This window comes from Microplitis demolitor, chromosome 2 (genome assembly GCF_026212275.2).
Source record: "Microplitis demolitor isolate Queensland-Clemson2020A chromosome 2, iyMicDemo2.1a, whole genome shotgun sequence".
Taxonomy (NCBI): Eukaryota; Metazoa; Arthropoda; class Insecta; order Hymenoptera; family Braconidae; genus Microplitis; species Microplitis demolitor.
The window spans coordinates 21,179,815-21,200,007 of NC_068546.1; the positions used below are offsets into that span (position 1 = coordinate 21,179,815).

At 27.8% G+C, this 20,193-nt stretch overlaps 3 protein-coding genes across 4 annotated transcripts in view; 1 reads left to right on the top strand and 2 right to left on the bottom strand.

The window, feature by feature from the left end:
- The window catches only part of LOC103570893 (matrix metalloproteinase-2), a 142,783-nt gene extending 127,663 nt beyond the window's left edge, over positions 1-15,120 (top strand). For both annotated transcript variants that reach the window (XM_014441024.2, XM_053742944.1), the window contains 5 exons: positions 3,958-4,116; positions 9,915-10,483; positions 11,581-11,879; positions 12,023-12,126; positions 12,663-15,120. In XM_014441024.2, the coding sequence (XP_014296510.1) occupies positions 3,958-4,116; positions 9,915-10,483; positions 11,581-11,879; positions 12,023-12,126; positions 12,663-12,916 (1,385 nt within the window). In that variant the 3' untranslated portion in view covers positions 12,917-15,120. The remainder of the gene's footprint in view (positions 1-3,957; positions 4,117-9,914; positions 10,484-11,580; positions 11,880-12,022; positions 12,127-12,662) is intronic.
- A 94-nt stretch (positions 15,121-15,214) lies between these two features.
- Positions 15,215-18,386, bottom strand: LOC103579602 (phosphopantothenoylcysteine decarboxylase). The gene is made up of 2 exons (XM_008561036.3): positions 17,471-18,386; positions 15,215-15,572 (listed from the first exon to the last, which is right to left on the bottom strand). Exons 1-2 carry the CDS (start codon positions 17,888-17,890, stop codon positions 15,402-15,404), a joined length of 591 nt encoding a protein of 196 aa, XP_008559258.1. The 5' UTR covers positions 17,891-18,386; the 3' UTR covers positions 15,215-15,401.
- Positions 18,387-18,526: 140 nt separating this feature from the next.
- LOC103579603 (cytochrome c oxidase assembly protein COX19) lies at positions 18,527-19,313 on the bottom strand. The gene has a single exon (XM_008561037.2). It carries the CDS (start codon positions 19,099-19,101, stop codon positions 18,847-18,849), a length of 255 nt encoding a protein of 84 aa, XP_008559259.1. The 5' UTR covers positions 19,102-19,313; the 3' UTR covers positions 18,527-18,846.
- Positions 19,314-20,193: the final 880 nt, after the last annotated feature.

Sequence of the window (20,193 nt, forward strand, 5' to 3'; positions counted from 1 at the left end):
ACAGATATGATCATATATGAACTCATAAATGAAAATACACGAACAGATATGATCATATATGAACTCATATATGAACATACACGAACAGATATGATCATATATGAACTCATATATGAAAATACACGAACAGATATGATCATATATGAACTCATATATGAAAATACACGAACAGATATGATCATATATGAACTCATATGTGAATATACACGAACAGATATGATCATATATGAACTTATATATGATCATATACATGAACAGATATTAATTTTACTGAAATTTTTTTCGCGTGTTGAATATTTTAATTATTTATTTCTCAATTCATTTTTTCTTTTCTATAATTTTGTAAACTGAAAAAAAATGAAGCCGATCAAAGATAAATACAGAAAGTTGTAGTTGGTGCAAAATTTAATCTCAAAAGGTAGATAAATAATTACAAAATTGTTAATGAAAAAAAAAAAAAAGAAATACACGAACTGAGTACGCTTTGGTGGAAAGTTGTGTCGAGAACTAGAACAGAAGTTTTCTCGTTAAGAAAGTTGCCTACTTAGTTTATGGTGCCTGTCATATACATAGTTATAGATTCTCACAAAACTATATAATAGTGTGGTAGTGAATGTATCACGAGTTCGTTGTAAAACCGCAGCTTTTCAATACTTACTACTGTACTCAGTGTACTTATGGCATCGTATTATTATGGATAACAGAACTTTTAATTTTGTTTACTTAAGTTCGATATTTTTTTTGATAGTATTAAACGCGATTATAGGTTAATTTAAACCATTTTTTACTTTAATTGTATTCATAGAAAATTTTAGAGTGAAAATTTCTATAGTATTTGTATTAAAAAATCACTTTGAATGAATAAGCCTTCAATACAATGACTCGCTACTAATTATTAAATATTTTTAATTGAATTTCACCCTGTCATTGGTTATAACTTATAAATAATTCAGATACAGTGAAAGGTAATAATTACCCGTAGCACCAATTAAAATAAACCCTTTTGCATTTGCACTCCAATTTTCATTCGAAAGCTATGAATACAAATACCCGTGTTTAACAAAATTTATGTAAAGTATCATAAAATTTGCTATTTATTTGTTTATAGTATTTTATACATCATGTGGAATTGGTATTATACTCAATGTCACTAGATGTATACTATAGTTTATGTAATGAATGTACGAAAAAAAACGCCGCTAATTGTCTAAAGTCAGCGCCATGCAGTCGGAGTTATGAAAATAATTTACCTTATTATTATTAAAAAAAATGTATACTTCCGGAAATTGAATGCTTTGTTTAGTACTATTCACTTAAAAAAACTTGACTCAATAAAAAAAAGTAATCTTTGGTATTATGTGGTATCAATTAATAGAAATATGTAAGGTTATAAAATTCAGCTGACGTTGCCGTGATCTGCGCATGCGTGTGCTGATTTATTGAATGCGCATGCGCAGTCTAGAGATTTTGGTCATGTTAATAAGGCAGCTAAGTTCAAAGTGACGTCATAAGAGAGAAAAGTGATAGATAAGTTATTGGCTTGAATTATTGGGTAAGGATATATTCCGCCCATTTCACTTAAATTCAGTGGTTTAATATAAAAATGAGTGTTTTAATATATATTAAACCACTCTTTTGACCAATCAGAAAGAATTGTACTTTAGTATAAAATTTTAGAAGGCTGACTTTAGCCAGTTAGTGGCGTATTCTTCGGTATGGGTTACATAAAATTGTTTGTATTTAATGTATATGAAAAAAAGGAAACTTGAAATACTGATAGTAAATAAAGCTGCCGAAAAAACTGAATTATTGGAGACAAATAATGAAATGATAATAAGAGAATAAATTTCCTGGTTGGTCCATTTTGCTCACTCGGACCCATTTTATTCCCCCTTCCCCTATAAGTGGAATTTCAAAATATAATATGAGTGGTTTAATATAAAAATGAGTGTTTTAATGTATATTAAACCACTCTTTTGACCAATCAGAAGGAATTGCATTTTAATATAAAATTTTATGAGGCTGACTTTAGCCGTTAGTGGCGTATTCTTCGACATGAGTTACATAAAAAAATGTATATCAAGTGAATAGCAAACTTTCCATTTTTTTTTTTTTTATTATCGGAATTATTTCATACATTGGGTATACCTCCGAATGATTATTGAATCCTACATGAGTCTTTACTCCATTAAGTACGTAAGCTTCGAGACCTTAATACAACAGTCATCAGCGAATACAAAAACTTGCACGCTCAGTTTCTTATTTTCTGATAGGTATTGAAAAATTTATTTCAATATGTATGTGATTTTTCCGGCTCTCTATTATATAAATGAAATATAAGCAAAGAAAAAAAGTATGGCACAAATCTGAATAAGACAAATATCATAAATAAAATAACATAAAAATGTATGTTATATAAATCTATCTCAGCGATTGCAATCACAAATCAGTTGTGAACAAAAATAAGAATAAGTTATAAAGTTGTTGGAAACATAATATGAAAGAAAAATATTCAACTCAACGATGTGAAATTTCTAGGGTAAGAGTATATAAACATAAAAAAAAAGTAAATTTCTCAACGGAAAGTCAGACAAGCGTAATGCGGTTCATTATTGTGACGTCAACAAATGGGAGGAGAATCCTTGTAGAATGAGTGAAAGAAAACATTTCAAGTGTTATGTATGGAATCATAAACTTCTAAAAAGACTTTTTTGTTCCACTTTGTTGCCAATCGACTCGGTTAGAAAAGTTCTATAACTAGTGGGGATTCTAACAATAACAGAAAAAAAAATCGTAATTACGTTATCGAACTGTTGAAAAAACTTTTTCAAATATTTGAAATAATTAGTAAAAACAATTTTGGATTTTAGCTATTGGCGCTTCGCCTAATTCGCGCGCATTAGTGAGTAATTTAAAAAACAGTAATTATGTTGGTTTTTCGGTCATGAAAATTAACATGATCATTTGAGACTAACTGTTAGCAGAGTACATATCATTGCTTCGCAATTGAGTTGTGCAATACTTTTTCACATAAGTTATTTACTTAAAATTTAAAAAATAATATAAAATAAATGGTCTGTAAAAGTCTTAAATATATCTTTTATCTCTTAATGAGTAAATCCAATAGTAAAATAAAAACACAGTTGCCAGGCGTTTAAATTGAACGAGCCAATAAAAATCTAACAGCTGCAATTATTGACACTATCTTTCATAACTAAATAAATCATAAATTTTTTTATTCTCCAAAATGAGTTTTAAAAGCGTTTAATTCGATATAACCATAAATCGTTAAGTAATTAATAATTGTTACCACCAGTGTCAGTTACGAAATTGCCGTAGAGCAATTACATGTTATCGGTATTAAAAGCTTTAGTTTTTTATATAAATTTTGTAATTTCGTACTAAAAAATTTTTTAAACTTTACAGCTTTCTTATAGTTTAGTACCATTAAAATAACGCGTCATAAATTCCATATAAAAACAATTATAACTTTTTCTTTTACTAATCAATAGACAAAAAAAAATGTGGTATAAACTAGCGTCCATTTGCTCAAACAAGACATCTTTTACTCAAAATTCAAATAAACAAAACCAAACTCGATATATTTTTTTTATAAAATGAGGAGAATCGTAAAAAATCATTTTATTGTATACCCCCACTACCAGCTACGTCTCTCCCACCCAGTGCGACATATTTATGTGCATCGGTTGTGCGCATGCGCGTAGTTTAGTCTTTAGAGAAGAAGGGGCATTCGATAAGTCGAAATTTCCAGGAAACCCACTACTCTGTTGACAAACTGTCCGGGTTAATGGAATTCAATAATCAATTAAATAATTAAAAATAATCTGGTATGAATTAAATATGAATGTTTAGGTGACACTAGATTCATATACTATTCTAAAATACAAATTTAATTAATATGGTCTCTTTGACAAGCTTACTTGCTTTATGTTTTAGGAACAAGTTTATTTGCGGTAGCGGCTCACGAGTTTGGTCACTCGTTAGGTCTCGCCCACAGTTCAGTACGAGGTGCGCTTATGTACCCGTGGTACCAAGGGATCTCTCAGAACTATGAACTGCCTGAGGATGACAGGAATGGCATACAACAAATGTATGGTAAGTTCACATCACAATATTTAATAAAAGTTTGTATAGTCCAATCATATCAAACCATACAGACTAATATTGATCTTATATTCTATACTGATAAGATGTAAACTTTTTTTTTAGACATTAAAATGGAACCTAAATAACTTGAAAATTAAATTACTTTATGATACTTTCATCGTTGGGATATCGAAACTACATTTTACAAAAAAATGTTTCTATAAAAAATTTTTAAAAAGTTAATTAGCTAAAAAAAATTTCAAAAATTATTAATGTACTAATGACTGTTTAAAAATTATAGAAATCGAATATAAAAGATCGATTTTTAAGTCAACTTAAAATTGTGCGAAAAACCCGCAATTTTTAAAAATTTTTAAAAATTTAAATTATGCCGAGTGAAGCAGATGAGAGTTATTGTGCGGTTTCATAAATTCAAGTTCTCCATTTACGAGTAAAAAAAATATCACAAAAAATGTCTCAATAATTTTGCAAGATCGATAAATTTTCATCAGCATGACATAATGATATTCAGATTGTCCAATTTATTTTACGAACTACGGTCACTGGGATCTCGTAAAAGCTTTAATAGCTTGGAGAAGCTTTCACATTATTGAGAATATCTTTTATACAATACTCTCCTCGGTGCATTATAGTGAAACATAACTGCCGTAATAGATAGATAGGCCTGGAAATATGTTAACGCCAGTAGTGTAGGTCGCTCGATAGTCTGACGACTCATGCACGTGTCTTGTAGCTGTAACTCACTCTATCCTTGTCCTTGTCCTTCCATGATTACTATCTTGACTCATTTCACTAACTTTTTAGGACAATGAAGCTTGTTTTATTCACGAAGCTTTTTTTATCTCGATACTGTATTTTTACTTTATAATTACTCTATTATTTTTAAACTTCCAATTGTAATTTTAAAAGAGAATCTTATCCATCATCTGGAATCGGTATTATACTTGAAGGTGGGTTTGCCAAGTGCGAAGTGAGTCGACACGTCATTGGGACGAATGCCAGCACATGAAAGTATTGAGAAAATTTTTTTTTTCTAGCAGTCCGTGAGTTTAGATTTTCTATAGGATTTCTTAGACGGCGATCTTGAGTGAATTTCCGGCCTCAATTTAATATTTTGTGTATTTGGAAATGTCGAACAAGTCAGTTAGGAATTTTGTGTCTTTGTGTAAGAAAATTATTTGGTTTAATTTTTTGTGGTGATTTTCAACACAGAAATCTGTTAATTCAACACCAATTGTTTGGGTTATTTTACTTTAACTGATTTTTTATGTTGAATGATCAGAAAATCTGTAATGTAACACATTTATTGTGTTATTCGAAAATTAACACAAAATTTGTGGTGTTTAGCTAAACACTCCCGCGCGTTTCTTCATTACTATAACCAAGCAAAGCATTGTAGCAGCATTGTCTGCAAGGAAACTTGGATTACAATTGATTTACAATTAAATATAATCATAGATAACTTTAATATTTTTATCATCAGGTTCAATGATTTTTTAATTCTCATTTTACGGGAGGATAATTAATAGCTTCGTTTTTTATAAAAATCACTGAAAATCTAACTAATTGTTTGGTAAATTGACATCAGTTGTACTAAGGGTAGATCAGTATACTTGAGTTGGTTAGATTGTGTGCTTATATTTATTAGTTAATTTTTACACAAGTCTGTTAAATTTACAAAAATTTTCAGTCAAAATAACAGATTTTGTGTTCAATTATTTAACATAAAATTTGTGTTAAAGATCAACCCAAACTTCATGTGTTGAATCAACACTAAAATTTGTGTAACCGTTTGCAACACGATTTGTGTTTAATTTAACACAATTCCTAACTGTGTAATTTTCATTTAAAAAATTTTTTTATTGAAATTCGCGCCACTTTTTAAATTTGCAACATTTGAAAAAAATATATTTTACGCCAAAGGTAAACTAATTGTTTGGTAAATTGACATCAGTTGTACTAAGGGTAGATCAGTATACTTGAGTTGGTTAGATTGTGTGCTTATATTTATTAGTTAATTTTTACACAAGTCTGTTAAATTTACAAAAATTTTCAGTCAAAATAACAGATTTTGTGTTTAATTATTTAACATAAAATTTGTGTTAAAGATCAACACAAACTTCATGTGTTGAATTAACACTAAAATTTGTGTAACCGTTTGCAACACGATTCGTGTTTAATTTAACACTAAATTTAGATGCAGATTCGGTTCATTATATAAAAATTACAAAACATTCGTTAAATGTTTCAATTTTTTTTATTGAGTAAAAGGTCAAATTAATTTTGAATAAAAATTTTCATTAATAATAATAAACTCCTTTTATCAATGCAATAATAATAATAACACTAATGTGGTTAAAATAATAGTAAATGTAAAGCATTAAATAAAAAAGAGTTTTATTATGCTTGAAGTTAATAAAGGTCTGTGTAATAAAAGACACCCCGAGGCGGACTACTCAGAGTACATAAATACTAGCAAGAATTATTGGATAAAGACTAGAGACTACAAATTTAAGGCTTCATTTTCATTAAATGTTACTCTGTAATTATTTAATGCGCATCAAAACTGCTCTACTTATAACTTACTTTAAAACTTTTTTTTTCTTCACTCTTTTTCTTGAGTTAAGACACTTCCGGATGGAGATGAGAGTTGGCTTCTTCCCACTTAATTCTCTTGACGTTTTTCTGTCGTCATTTCGCTTCATTTCCTCCTCGCCTCATTTTCTCACTCTCTTTACTATCTACCTTACATCCCTGTCTCGAGTATTTCCCCATCGATTTCCATGGAAAAAAAATTTTTTTCCGTTTCTTGTATACTTCATTAATTTAAACATAATTTTCATGAAAGTCTATTCAAAGAAAATATTAAAAAAAAAAAAATACAGATTTGCTTTACTTAATTTTTCAAATTAGCTAAAAAAAAAAATTGTTTCTTTTAATATTAATCTGATACACGTAAAAAAAAAAAGATAAAATTAAATTATGATTCTTATCCAGGAAAGATACAGAATAATATAAAATTTTTTTATCTAAATAAAAATGTATGACATGATGAATTCAAGTCACGTATTACAAAGGTCTTTTTTCCCTATTGAGAAATGAAAAGCCATCGTATGATCTCCAGGTATCAAGAATCCCCTGAGCTCCAAGTACCTCGTTTTTATACCACTACTATATTGTCTTGGCCATTTTTGTTTGAGTGTCGTTCACCTAACGTGTCTTTCCTTTTGCGGCGACCCTTCTCAGCGGAATTAGAGACGCGACCCGAAAGCAAAGTGTACGTAGGACCACTTCCTCTTATCCGAGTCTCGGCATTTCAAAGACCCGCCGCCGGAGTTTCAAAATGGCGATTGTATATAAAATGGTCGAGGTTGTGGACGACATGGAACCAGGGCTAGCTGGTTTACGATTAGCTTTACTATTGCGACCACTTCAAGCTCTATTCCGGCTTAAGTGTCGTACTGAACCAGTTCTAGTTGCCTCGGTACCAAGTCCAAGTACTATTGTGGCTTGCCGATAGTTTAGACAAGTAGCCATCCAACCACGTCGTTATTTTCAATCTCAGGCAATTGTTCTTGTTAAAACAAAAAAAAAAAAAAAAAAATATATATATATATATATATATATATATATATATATATATATATATATATACTTTTTTTTTGTTTTAACTAAAATTTATTCTTTCCTCGGTAACGATTTTTTTTTGTCTATACTAGTATCGAATAACTTTTTTTTAAGAACATGCTTGAAACAATATTCTATTTTAACGAGGTCATAATACAAGAAAATGAGGCAAGATGAAATATTAAAAAAAAAAATTTATAAATAATTTTCTTTTCATTCATATGAAAATCTGGAACAAAATAAGACACTATTTGAAAAAGAAAAATTATTTTTTTCAAAACTATTGATTAATGCTATTTTAGAAAGGATGGGATTAATTGACTAGTTCCGTAGACAAAATATCTATAGACAAAATATCCGCAGTCATAATAACCGACGACAAAATAATCAAATTACGAATTATTGTAATTATTCACTAATAAAATTATTTCCATTAATGATGATTATAATTATAACAATAATTGAATGCCGCATAAAAAGTACAATGTGAATTATTGGTTTGTAACCCTAATAACGCAAAAAATTTATCGAAAACGAAACATCATTTCTTATGGGAAATTCGAAAATTTTAAGAGTTGTAAGGATCAACAAAATTAAAGTATAGCCTTTATATACAATTTCAGTTATAAATAAGTATGTAAGAAGTATGTAAATTAAAAAGTATATAAACACAAAAGTGCAATCTTTATTTTGACATGTCTTATGGATATTTTTTTCACGCAGACGCAGATATTTTGTCACAAGGATATCGCGTTACTAATTCCAAAAAGGCTTGTATTTTTATACGTCTTTTTGGCTTTAGGAAATTCTTTAAAGTCAAAAAGACGTACAATTTTTTTTCATTGCCAATGGTTTTGTAGACTTATTTTATAGCTGAAAAAAAATCATCTTTAAAATAAGTCTCATACAATGTGATTAGCAATAAAAAAAATAATTGTGTCCCCTTTCGGGTTTTTAGAGTTTCCTCAAACCCAAAGGACATAAAAATATGTCTTTTTGGAATTAGTGACATGATATTTTGTCTGCGGTCATTTTGTCTGCGGATGATCAAACGCTGCGCCAAATTTCCCACCTCGTTATTATTTTAAATTTTTAGTAAAAGTACAATTCATTTTTTTGAATATTTCTTAAAACTGAGGACAAAAAAAGCGACGTTTTCAGGAAAAAACGAGGAGTTATAAATAGACAACCAAATTTTCAGTCAAAATTTTGCAGCGACTCTTACGCTGATCAAATTACTTCATCTTCCCTCAAAACCGTAAATAAATATTTCCGTAAAAAAAATTTATTTTTTCATTTTGCCTCGGGTTATTTTAGTTATATTTAATAAAACTTTATTTAACTCATCAATTTATCCAATTGAATGCTGTGAATATTTTTAAAAAATTTAATAAAAAAATTTTAAATCTTATCAGGACTCTGTATCTTTTTATATCTTACGAAACGTAAATAAATTTATAAAAAGCAACATTTTAAAAAATTTCAAGCCCAAGATTTATCGTAAGCTTTTATAATAAATTACAAAAATTTGTGATGAAAAAAAAAAAAAAAAAAAAAAAAAATTGTAGTTGTAAGAGTTGAATACCCAACCGAATCTCTTATGATTATTTCATTAAATCCCCCGAGAATTCCATCTACATTCTTTTGATTTTTTGTTACACTATTCTTCCAACTCTCAAGCCCACACTTATACTCAAGGGAATCCCATTATCCTTCGCGACCTCATTCTCTCTCTTACTTATTTCATCTCATGCTTTATTTTATCCATTTCACTCCAAACCCTGTATATATAGATATATATTAAACTCTACCTCTCCCTTATTCCTTTACTACCGACTATAACTTCCGTTTTCTACCAACGATTTAATCCCGGTGATTCAACCGACGTAGACACGACAAGCCCGCAAGGTAAACGAGTTTTCCATCCTGACCGATGACGTCTTACTCACTTCCTTGTAGCAATTTGTGACACTCAACTATCATCCTAGTCCCTGTCTCTTCCTTTCGCCCAGGATATTTAATTTAACCTTTAATCTAGTAATTTTTATTTTTTGACGCGGGAAAAAAATACAAATCTTTACTTGCACAATAAAATATCATTATTTTTTATTCAATTTTTCCGTTAAATAAAAAAGATTAAATAAATTATTTTTTTAAAGGCTCACCAGAGGGTAAACTTTGGGCAAATATACCTGGAGCTTCAGGTCCATCTCAACCTTATCATCCGCGTCTTACATCGACAACTACAACGACAACTACGACTCCAAGACCACGAACAACCCAAAAGTACTGGAGAACATGGCCTACTAGGCCAAACAGTTATCCAGATGAAAGAGAAAGAGAACGAGATAGAGAAAGAGAAAGAGATAGGGAAAGAGAAAGAGAAAGAGAAAGAGAACGAGAAAGAGAGAGAGAAAGGAATGGAGATAGGCCAGATTACAAGCCTCAGGATCGTTATCCTTACAAGCCAGATTACAGAACAGAAATACCAGAGAGACCGAATTGGCCCGAGAGACCGACATGGCCTAAACGACCGGGATGGCCTGAGAAACCAAATAAACCTCATCGGCATCATACGACAACTACTACCACAACAATTTTACCACCGCCACAACGACCGAGACATCGTTCGACTCCAAAACCCAGGAATGATACTCCTGATAAATGTGATACCAGCTATGACGCTATTAGTATCATTCGACGAGAAGTCTTTATCTTCAAGGGAAGAGTAAGTTTTTTTTCTTTACACTTATTGAAATGGCTTTACTAACTTAAATATTTAATACGATCTTTGTATGAAAAGATATGGAAAAAATGAAGCGAAAATTACTGTAGACATAATCTGAAGCTATTAATGGAATGAGATAACTTTTACTTTTGATAGAAATAAAAAATTACTACTCGATAAGTAAAATGAGTTGTCGCTAATTAAAATTACTGAGCGTTTGTATCTTTTACTTGTGGAATAGTAATTTTTCACTATGCCAAAAATAAAACTTCAAATAATAATTTTTTAACAATTTTAAAGATTAAAAAAAAAAAAAATGTAATTAAATTTTGAAGTTTATTAATTTTCATAATGAGCGGGTTATTCTTTTAATAGTGTATAAATTTCCTGACAGCTTAATCTCAAAGTATTATTAGTTGTAAGTCCCTACGGACTTTTTAATAAATTTACATACCATTTATATAGGTCTAGTCGTTTATATATTTATATATGTATATGTATACCGTGTCATAGAAATAAAAGTTTTTGAAGGTTGCCATAAATTCAAATGATAAAAAGATTATTCAGAGTCATATCACATTTGATATTTAAAATAAAAAAAAATTACTCTTTTCCATTTTTTTTTTTTGCTAATAAAAATAAATTAAAAATAAAAATATTCCAATCAATATTCAACTTTTAAAATTTTGATTTTATCCATTTGGTCAAAAGGTTTTTTTTTTTTCTTTTTAAACATAAAATAAAACTTTAGTGGAAGTAAGTGATTTTATCTTAATTAAAAAAATAAATTAACTTCAAATCTTAATTACTAATAAAACTGTCTGGCATACAGACTCGACTCAATAGACTTTTTGTATAGAATTTTAAAACCCTATCATACTTTATGATTGATAAGCTCGGAATCAATATTATCAAGTACAAAAATTTACTTAATAAATTATTCGGCCTCGACAAATTTAAAAAAAAAAAATTGTATGTCGTTTTTAACACACAATAATTTTTACTGTCTAATAAAATTCTTAAGGCAGCCATTTCCCCTCCACTTGCTGTCGTAATTAAATAGAATTATTAAAATTAATGTCGAATTTTTGATACAGTATTTCTGGAGGATAGGAGACCAAGGATTATATGAGGGCTACCCAGCAGAAATAGTCCGTCTATTTGATCTGCCCGAAGATCTCGACCACGTGGACGCAGTTTACGAACGACTAGACAAGAAAATAGTATTTTTCATAGGAAGAAATTATTACGTCTTCAACGCAAACAAACTCGAGCCCGGGTATCCACGATCGCTCAGTACCCTGGGTCTTCCGGACAGTCTAGAGAAAATAGACGGAGCCATGGTATGGGGTCATAACAGTAGAACTTATTTCTTCAGCGGCACTATGTACTGGAGGTAAGTTTTCTTCTTCCATATACTTATACATATAATATATGCATGTATTAATTAAAATATCACTTCTAGTTACTTTGTTAATTACTTTACAAAAGTTTATAAGTACTCTATTATAATACTAATGGATAAATTTGTTACTCTAGGTTTGATGAATCCATAAATTATGTCGAATTGGATTACCCAAGAGACATGAGTATGTTCGCAGGCGTTGGCAACAATATCGACGCCGTATTTCAATGGAAAAATGGTACTTTAAATAATATTTTTATTTATATGTATAAATATAGAGAAAAAGACTTTTTATATAAAAAATTTTTACGTGAAAAATATTAATTATTGTAGTGTTAGAGCTCAAGACTTGCATTTAATATTTAATGCGCACTCGGAGGCGTTTTAAAGATTAATTTTTTTTCCTATACTTTTATATGTTCGAGTTATTATAGAAGACTTTACTGAATCCTAGAGACATCCTAGACAAATCCTAGACTAGGTCTTTGGAAGAACTGTCAGTTTTTCAAAATTTCCTTCTTTTTATTCTTCAATTTTTGTTAAATTTTAAACTTTTGACTTCAGCAACTTCTGTGTCATGTATTAGACACTTTAAGTAATCCTGAATTTATGAAAGTCTAGAAACTTTGAAAACTTGACTTCCCTAAAAGATCCAGTGCACAGACCGTATCTCGAAAAATTTAGAGCACAAACGCAGGGTTAATAGAACTAGTAAAAAATAATTAATTAAATTATTGATTTTTTTTTTGATTATTTGAATTTTTCTATTTTTAGGTAAAACATATTTCTTCAAAGGTAAAAAGTTTTGGGAATTCGATGATCTTCGAATGAGAGTTGTACACGAAAAACCAAAACTTTCAGCACCAGTTTGGATGGGATGTCCACCGGAAATTGATACAAATGACATTGATTATACGCCAAGACGAGCAAAAATAGTCAATACAGTTAGCACAGGAAATAAACAAACCATGACATTATCATTATTGATTTCTCTACTTGTTGCATCAATAATTATGAGAATCACTTAGCTCATGTAATTTTAATTTTATTATTTGTAATTTTTAATTTGTAAATTTAAAAAACAAAAAAGAAAACTGAAAAAGACAATCGACAATTTGTCGTGAATTACTTTATACTATAAATTTTTTAAAAATAATTACTGCCAAAAAATGAAAAAAATAAATTCAACTAAAAATAACAAAAGAATTTTAAGTAAATAAAAATAAAATACCAGGCCTGCCTTCAAAAATTAATGGATAAATAATCTATTTTAAAATTTTAAAATCAAAAATATTTTATAAATAAAATGTGTATGTAATTTTATTAGCCTTTATATGTAACTTAATATTTTATTTATATATTGGTGTATACGAAGATAGTAACTTCCGTCCCATGATGTTGAAGTGAAAAAACATTTGAAAAAAAAAAAAAAAAAAAAAAAAAGTAATTAAAATAATTAAATATTAATTCTCAAAGCACATATCTGTGTAAAAAAAGTTGTTGAAAAAGTTTTAAAAAGCGAAGATAATTTTAAACTTAAAAACGTGACACAACGATGAACTTTTTGTTTAACTTCCTGTTATGAAAATTAAACATTTTCAAAAAAAAAAAAAGTTTTTTCTGTATGACGATAATGTTCTTATAGATTTCGTCGTTTTCTGGTCATAGAAAGTTATTCTGACTATTTTTACATGGCGGTAATCAAAGGGCTCACCAAGATTTAGAACCGATTAGATTTTGAAGTCGATCAGTCGAGTAGTTTACGAGTTATATAAAAAATAAGAATTTTTTGAAGTTTTTTTTTGTATAACTCATAAACCACTTGCCCAACTTGCCTCAGAATGTAATGTTCTAATTCCGTGAGCCCTTTCGATTGCCGCCAGTTGGCTGATCCGTTTAAAAAAAATCGTCGGACAAAAATTATGTTATTTTCAAAAAAATGTGTTCTTTCGATCAAGAGTTTTTTGAGTTTAAAAATTTACAAGTAATAATTTTTTAAAATTTTCTGAGTTCAAAAACAACAGGAAGTTTTGGGCTCGGCCGCAGGTCAACAAAAAGGCTACCGAACGTAAAAGTTGACATTGTTATGTTTTGAAGCTTAGAATAGTCAACACGTTTTCAATAATTTTTTTTACATTACTAAGTGCATCAGTTTTATAAACTGTGATATATAATTATAACACAAAAAAGCTAAATAAACTAGTAAAAGAAAAAAAAATAAATAATTGTAATACACGCAGAGAAATTTTTAGTAAAAATTATTCAAAAAGTTTGATACTGTGAGGACATGTAGTAAATATATATAAATTTCTTCCATACATATTGTAAAATATACTACTTGATAGCACGTGTCAAGTGCAATTTTTACTAAAAACAGTAAGAATTTAGTTACTGGCTAGATGTCTACAGTAGCAAATATTGTGGGTAATTTTTACTAAAAAATGATCTGCGTGTAATGAAATATAAGATGTAACATGGGATAAAATGGAAGTACTCCCAAAATAAAATAATACATTTTATAAAGTCAAAAATTTTATAAAATATTTATACTTAGAACGGCCTTATTGCCTTGTAATTTTTATATATTGTAATCTTTTGTAAAAGTTTTTCAGCTTTTTATAATAAATAATTGAACAAGTATTTTTAAAAATAAAATAAAATTTTATCTATTCAAGTCTTCTCAAAATGTTGAATAGTTTTTACAAGCCTGGGATCATTATGACTTACGACTTATTCATTAAATAAAATATTAATATTCGATTCAAAATTCGAATTATTTATCAATAAATTACTGTTAAAATTTTTTGAATTTCCCGCGTGTGAATTTGAATTTAATAGTCAAATATTTCAACTAATTGTTTTAATTACAAGTGAATAATTAAAAAATTACGAATTTTTCAAATCGAATACTAATATTCGACTCAATTTTATCATTATTCGCACGTCAATTGTATTTAAATATTGAATCACAGACTTGAAAAATCAAAGTAAATAAATAAATTGTAAAATATAAGTAAAGTTCCCAAAAATACTATTTTTCATTCACTAGCTATTTAATATTTTTCTTTTAAATTGTGATTTGTAAGCAACAAAATGCATTAATTATTAAATAATTATGTATTAATTTACTGCCGTATCGTTACTGACGCAATGAAATTTTTTAACGTGCAACTGTTAGTAGTAAGACGTTAATTTTTTTATTTTCTACCATGAAAGTGTAAAAAAAAATTTAATTAAATATTTTATGTACAATAAATTGTGTATTGATGTCATTAAATAAATGACAATTTTTAATTATTCCTTTTCATTAAAAAATAAAAAAAACCTTCAATGTTCCATGTAATTTATTTGATTTTTAATTTATACAATAGTAATGTATCATTTTTTATTGATTAAATAATAACGACAATTGTGAAAAAAATAAAAAAAAAACATTTTTCGCTGCAACGTATTCGTATATATTAAATCAATAATAACAGTATTATATTTATGTTCGATGAAATTATTATAACATTAATGGCGTCTATCTAATGATGAATAATGATCCCATGGGTTCAAATATCTGAGCGTTGTTTGCACAATAGTATCGACTTCTGCCATAGCACCGATCCCCGTATCTCCACACATCAAGGTCTTGGTAATGCAATTTATCTCCTTGTATCCCCAAGACTTCAACAATTCGATCTAGAAAATATTTATAATTAGTATCAGTCAATTATTATTAAAGATAACTTATTTTATAAAATTTTTAAAGTACCCGCCCCCTCCACCACTTTGCCTCTCTCCCCCCATATATAGTAATTAAGGGAATTCTCAGACAGTATCCCCACTTTAAAAAGAATTTCAATGGCTTTCAACTGTCAACCGTATTAAAATTTTATTAATAAATTAAAAAAAAATTAAAACCTTAATTGAAAAAATGAGAACGTAGTCGTAATTTCACCGAGGTATAGAGTTTTTAAAAAATTACTTGCAATTGAGATCAATTAGGAGTCAAACGAAATTTTTTGCCTTTAAAATTTGAAAATATTTTAAAATAGTAGCTTTTTATTTGAATAAGTTTCTAAATTTAATTATAATATAAGAGATAAAATAAATAAACTAAAGTTAATCATTTACAGTTGAATAGAAATGAGTATTATTTTGAAAACTACTTTTTTAATTAACGAACTCATTTAATGTCAAAGATTTTATCTGTGTAATTAAAATATCAATTACGCTCTGTAAGATATGAATAAAGTAAGTATTTATAATAAGAATTAATAAGAATATAAATATGAATCTTTGACAAGAGAGGTTTATGGCGACCTGATTAAATGCTAACACAATTGGAAAACTGCAGTATATAAGTATTATTAAAATATTAATTAATTTAGAGAGGATAATTAAAAAAGTTTTGTTTAATTTATAATTTTAGTAATTTTATAATGGTTGAGAATTAAGCATGAAGTACTTTTTGTATATTTTTAAAATCCATTGTGACTTCAAAAATAATTAATTAAATTTGAAAAAAACTTCACCGGGATTAGCTGATGCGTGCGCATTTAGTCCATACACTAGACTTCCGTTGATCTGCTGATCCCGATAGTAAATCTTTAATTTTTTTTATTTCTAAAAGTGCGAATGTAATAATCCTGAAGTCAGTAGAAAATTAACAATTTTTCGATTTTGTTTTCAACAAATTAATCACAAAAAAAAACTAAAAATATACACATGTAGAAAATTCAAAAAGCTACAAGTGCAATTTTTAAAAATATTTATTTTTTATAATATATCACTTTAAATAAATTTCAAAAATTATTAGACGTCGACTAATTTTAGTATCATAGAATTTAGCAGATGAGATAATTTATAAATTTGAAATAAATAAATATGAAATTTAAAAAAATGCGCATACAGATCTTGCTTTTTTCTAACTACGCATTTTTTAAAATTTTTACTTTCCTTACATTTTATTCATTTATTACAAAATTTTAAAAATTGCCTATTGTCAACTCCTTTCACTCTCATTTACTTTAATTAATTTTTTGCACGATTGTTATTAACAACGTCTTGTTTTTAATTTTTTAAATTCACGAAAATTTCCTCTTTACTGATATCAATTTTTATATAATAATTCATATATGATAATTAATTTTTTTATTCAAATTACATCAATTCTCAATGATACTAAAATTAGCCATCCAATTTTTTTTTTTCAATACGATAAATTAAAAAAAAAAAATTGCACCTACAGTTTTTTTGATTTTCTACAAATGCATTTTTTTACTTTTTTTTTTTATGTATAATTTATTGACAAGAAAAAATTTGAAAATTTTTGTCTGCTAATTTCAGGATCATTCAAAATTAATTGAACTATGAGCGGTAAAAAAAAAATATTTAAATAAAATAAAATAAAATAAAAATCATTGATTTTAATTCTTATAAAATTTATGACTTGGAAATTTTAAAATATCTAAAAAAAAAAAATATAAAATATGAATGTTTTAAATTTAAAGAATAATTTATAAGTCAGATAATTTATCTTACAATTAGATATTTAAATATATGAATGTTATAATTAAAATAAAAAAAAAAATTACCTGCGGCGCTGTCACTGGATGATCCCACATCCTGGTATTCATCGCAGGGCAAAATAATAATGGTTTCTTAACATCCCAAGCTCGAGCGACGCATGTTAGTATATTGTCACAAATTCCAGAAGCTATTTTACCCAGAGTATTAGCATCTAATGGAGCAATTAAAAACAAATCTGCCCACTTAGCGAGATCAATATGAAGCACAGGATCACCACGATCCTGCCAAGCAGCCCACTCGACAGTATCAGAAAGAATTTGAGTACCAGGCGGCAGTTCTGATTCCTTCAAAAAATGCTTTGCTCTCTCCGTCACCACCACCCGAAATTCAATCGAGTGATCACGTAATTTTTCACATAACTCTGGCAATTTAATCGTCGCAACACTTCCAGTACATCCAATTAATACTTTCTTCGTCGGTGCCATTATTTTTTATCAACAAATAGTCAATATAATCTTTCAAATTTATTATTTCTCTATTTTCAAATAATTTACTCCGTCTATTTAATATATTTTCATTTCGATAAGTATCTCTTTGTACGATCGTCTCGTATTTAAACTTAGCTTTATTATCAGTAAAACAATATTTATTTTCCAGTTGATTTTATTTTTGACTATCGCATTTAAATTTTCAAATTGCAGCAAAAATAATTAATTGGCAGTAGCAAAGGCAAACAATTATCAGATATATTTTTTAAAATATTTTTTCTGTCTCCATTTAAAAATTCTATTTAAAAATTTCATACGCAAAATTAACTTGTAAATTTAAAATTTAATTTTTATTCAAAGCTCCACAAAATTTAAATGCCGCCTTTTTTTTAAATTTATTTTAACAAGTTATCAGTAACGTTAAAGCTTTTATGGTGTTTATTTTTAATAATATTTGCTGTTAATCACAATTCTCATAAACTATTTAATATCTGAACTTCTTATATTTTTTTTTTTTTTTTTTTTTTTTTTTTTTTTTTTACTACAAACTATTTGTCTATCAAATTTATTTTTATTATCGTTTTTTTGAACTTTTTCTAGTATCTACAATGCAACTACTGTTTAAATACGACCATTGGACGCTTATATATATATATATATATATATATATATATATATATATATATATATATATTTATATACACATGTATTTTTTTGCTTCTAATATCAAACTTTGTATTGTTTTGGTCAGCGACGATATGTCGGTGATATTTTGATCAAGCCGCAATAAAAAAATATTTTGACAAAATATATAAAAAAAAGTTTTTTTTTAATATATATATTTATATATATTTACTATTGTTTATTTGAAATTTAAAATATGGATGATAATTTAGTTGATATTAGAGTTGAGATATTTTTTTGGTTTAAATTTTAAAAATTAAATAAATTTGTTACGTAGATTTTTGTTGATCATGGAATCCTAGTTTTGGCCATTCTTCGCGAGTCATAAGATTGTGGTCCATTCGACATTCGAGATACTCTTTAGCAGCATCTCTACAAAGAGAGTTATTACTTTTATTATTACCAAGACAACGCATATATTTGATCATTGATGCTTTGCAAAAACCCTCATGGTCTAGTGGAAAACTTCCCTTCTCTGGTGGAATGGGGTTAAAAGTCTTTTGTCCGTATGTATATGAGGACATCACCAATCATCAATCTGACCATTTAATTTTTTAAATAATTTACACGTCTATGTTTTACTCAATCACTTGTTTTTTTTTTTAAATGTTTGTTGATATTTTAAATTACTATCGAACAAATCGTTGTAAATGTTAACATAAAAATATTAGACTGCACTTAACTCAATATGAAAACACCCTGGAGTATTGGCAACGAAATCAAACGCGCATGTGTGACCCAGTAATCAGATGCATTGATCATGTAGTTTGTAGATTTGAAACTACAATTCACTTTGATAGCCAATTTAAATTGAAATCGACAGTAATTTGCTGTCAATTTAACAGCAAAAGTTGTAAAAATTTGTACATAAAAATGTCAACAATTTGACGGTAAAAAAATACTTAAGTTTTCAAGTAAAATTAACATTAAACTGATGTCAAAATTTACCTGAAAACTGATGACAACTTTTTACTAGTCAACTTTTGAACTCAATTTGTATTATAATTCAAGTAGTAAATTTACGTCGAATTGTATAACGTTGTATACAAATTGTCATCAAAAACGGAAAGGTACGAAGTTAGTGGACATTTCATGAAAAATTCAAAGAAATTTTTTGAAAACAAACTATGCTATTGGAATGTGTAATTTTCAAATTTCTTTGTTTATGTGTTCATTATTTGGATGTCAAATATGGATTTTGTTCTAGATGTTGATAATTCGGAAAATGGTTGTCACAATATACAATAACCCTAGCCAGACCCAGAAAACTAGAATTGCTGCTCAGAAATTTAAATGAAACTTTTGACATCTCGATGATGTACAGTGTATATAAAAAATTTGTTAAACTTATTAGCTTTCATATACGTGAAATAACATAAAGTTTTGACGTCAAATTAAAGCTGATATTTCATATCAAGTATATATGTAAAGTATCAGCTTTAATTTGACGTCAAATATGTTATTTTACGTATATGTAAAAGACCTAAAAAGTTGAATTCAAATTTTTTGATTATACTGTACATCATCGAGATGTCAAAAGTTCCATTTAAATTTCTGAGTTGAAGCTCTGGTTTTCTCGAAAATTCGTAACTGTCATTTCCGAATGCACCCAATAA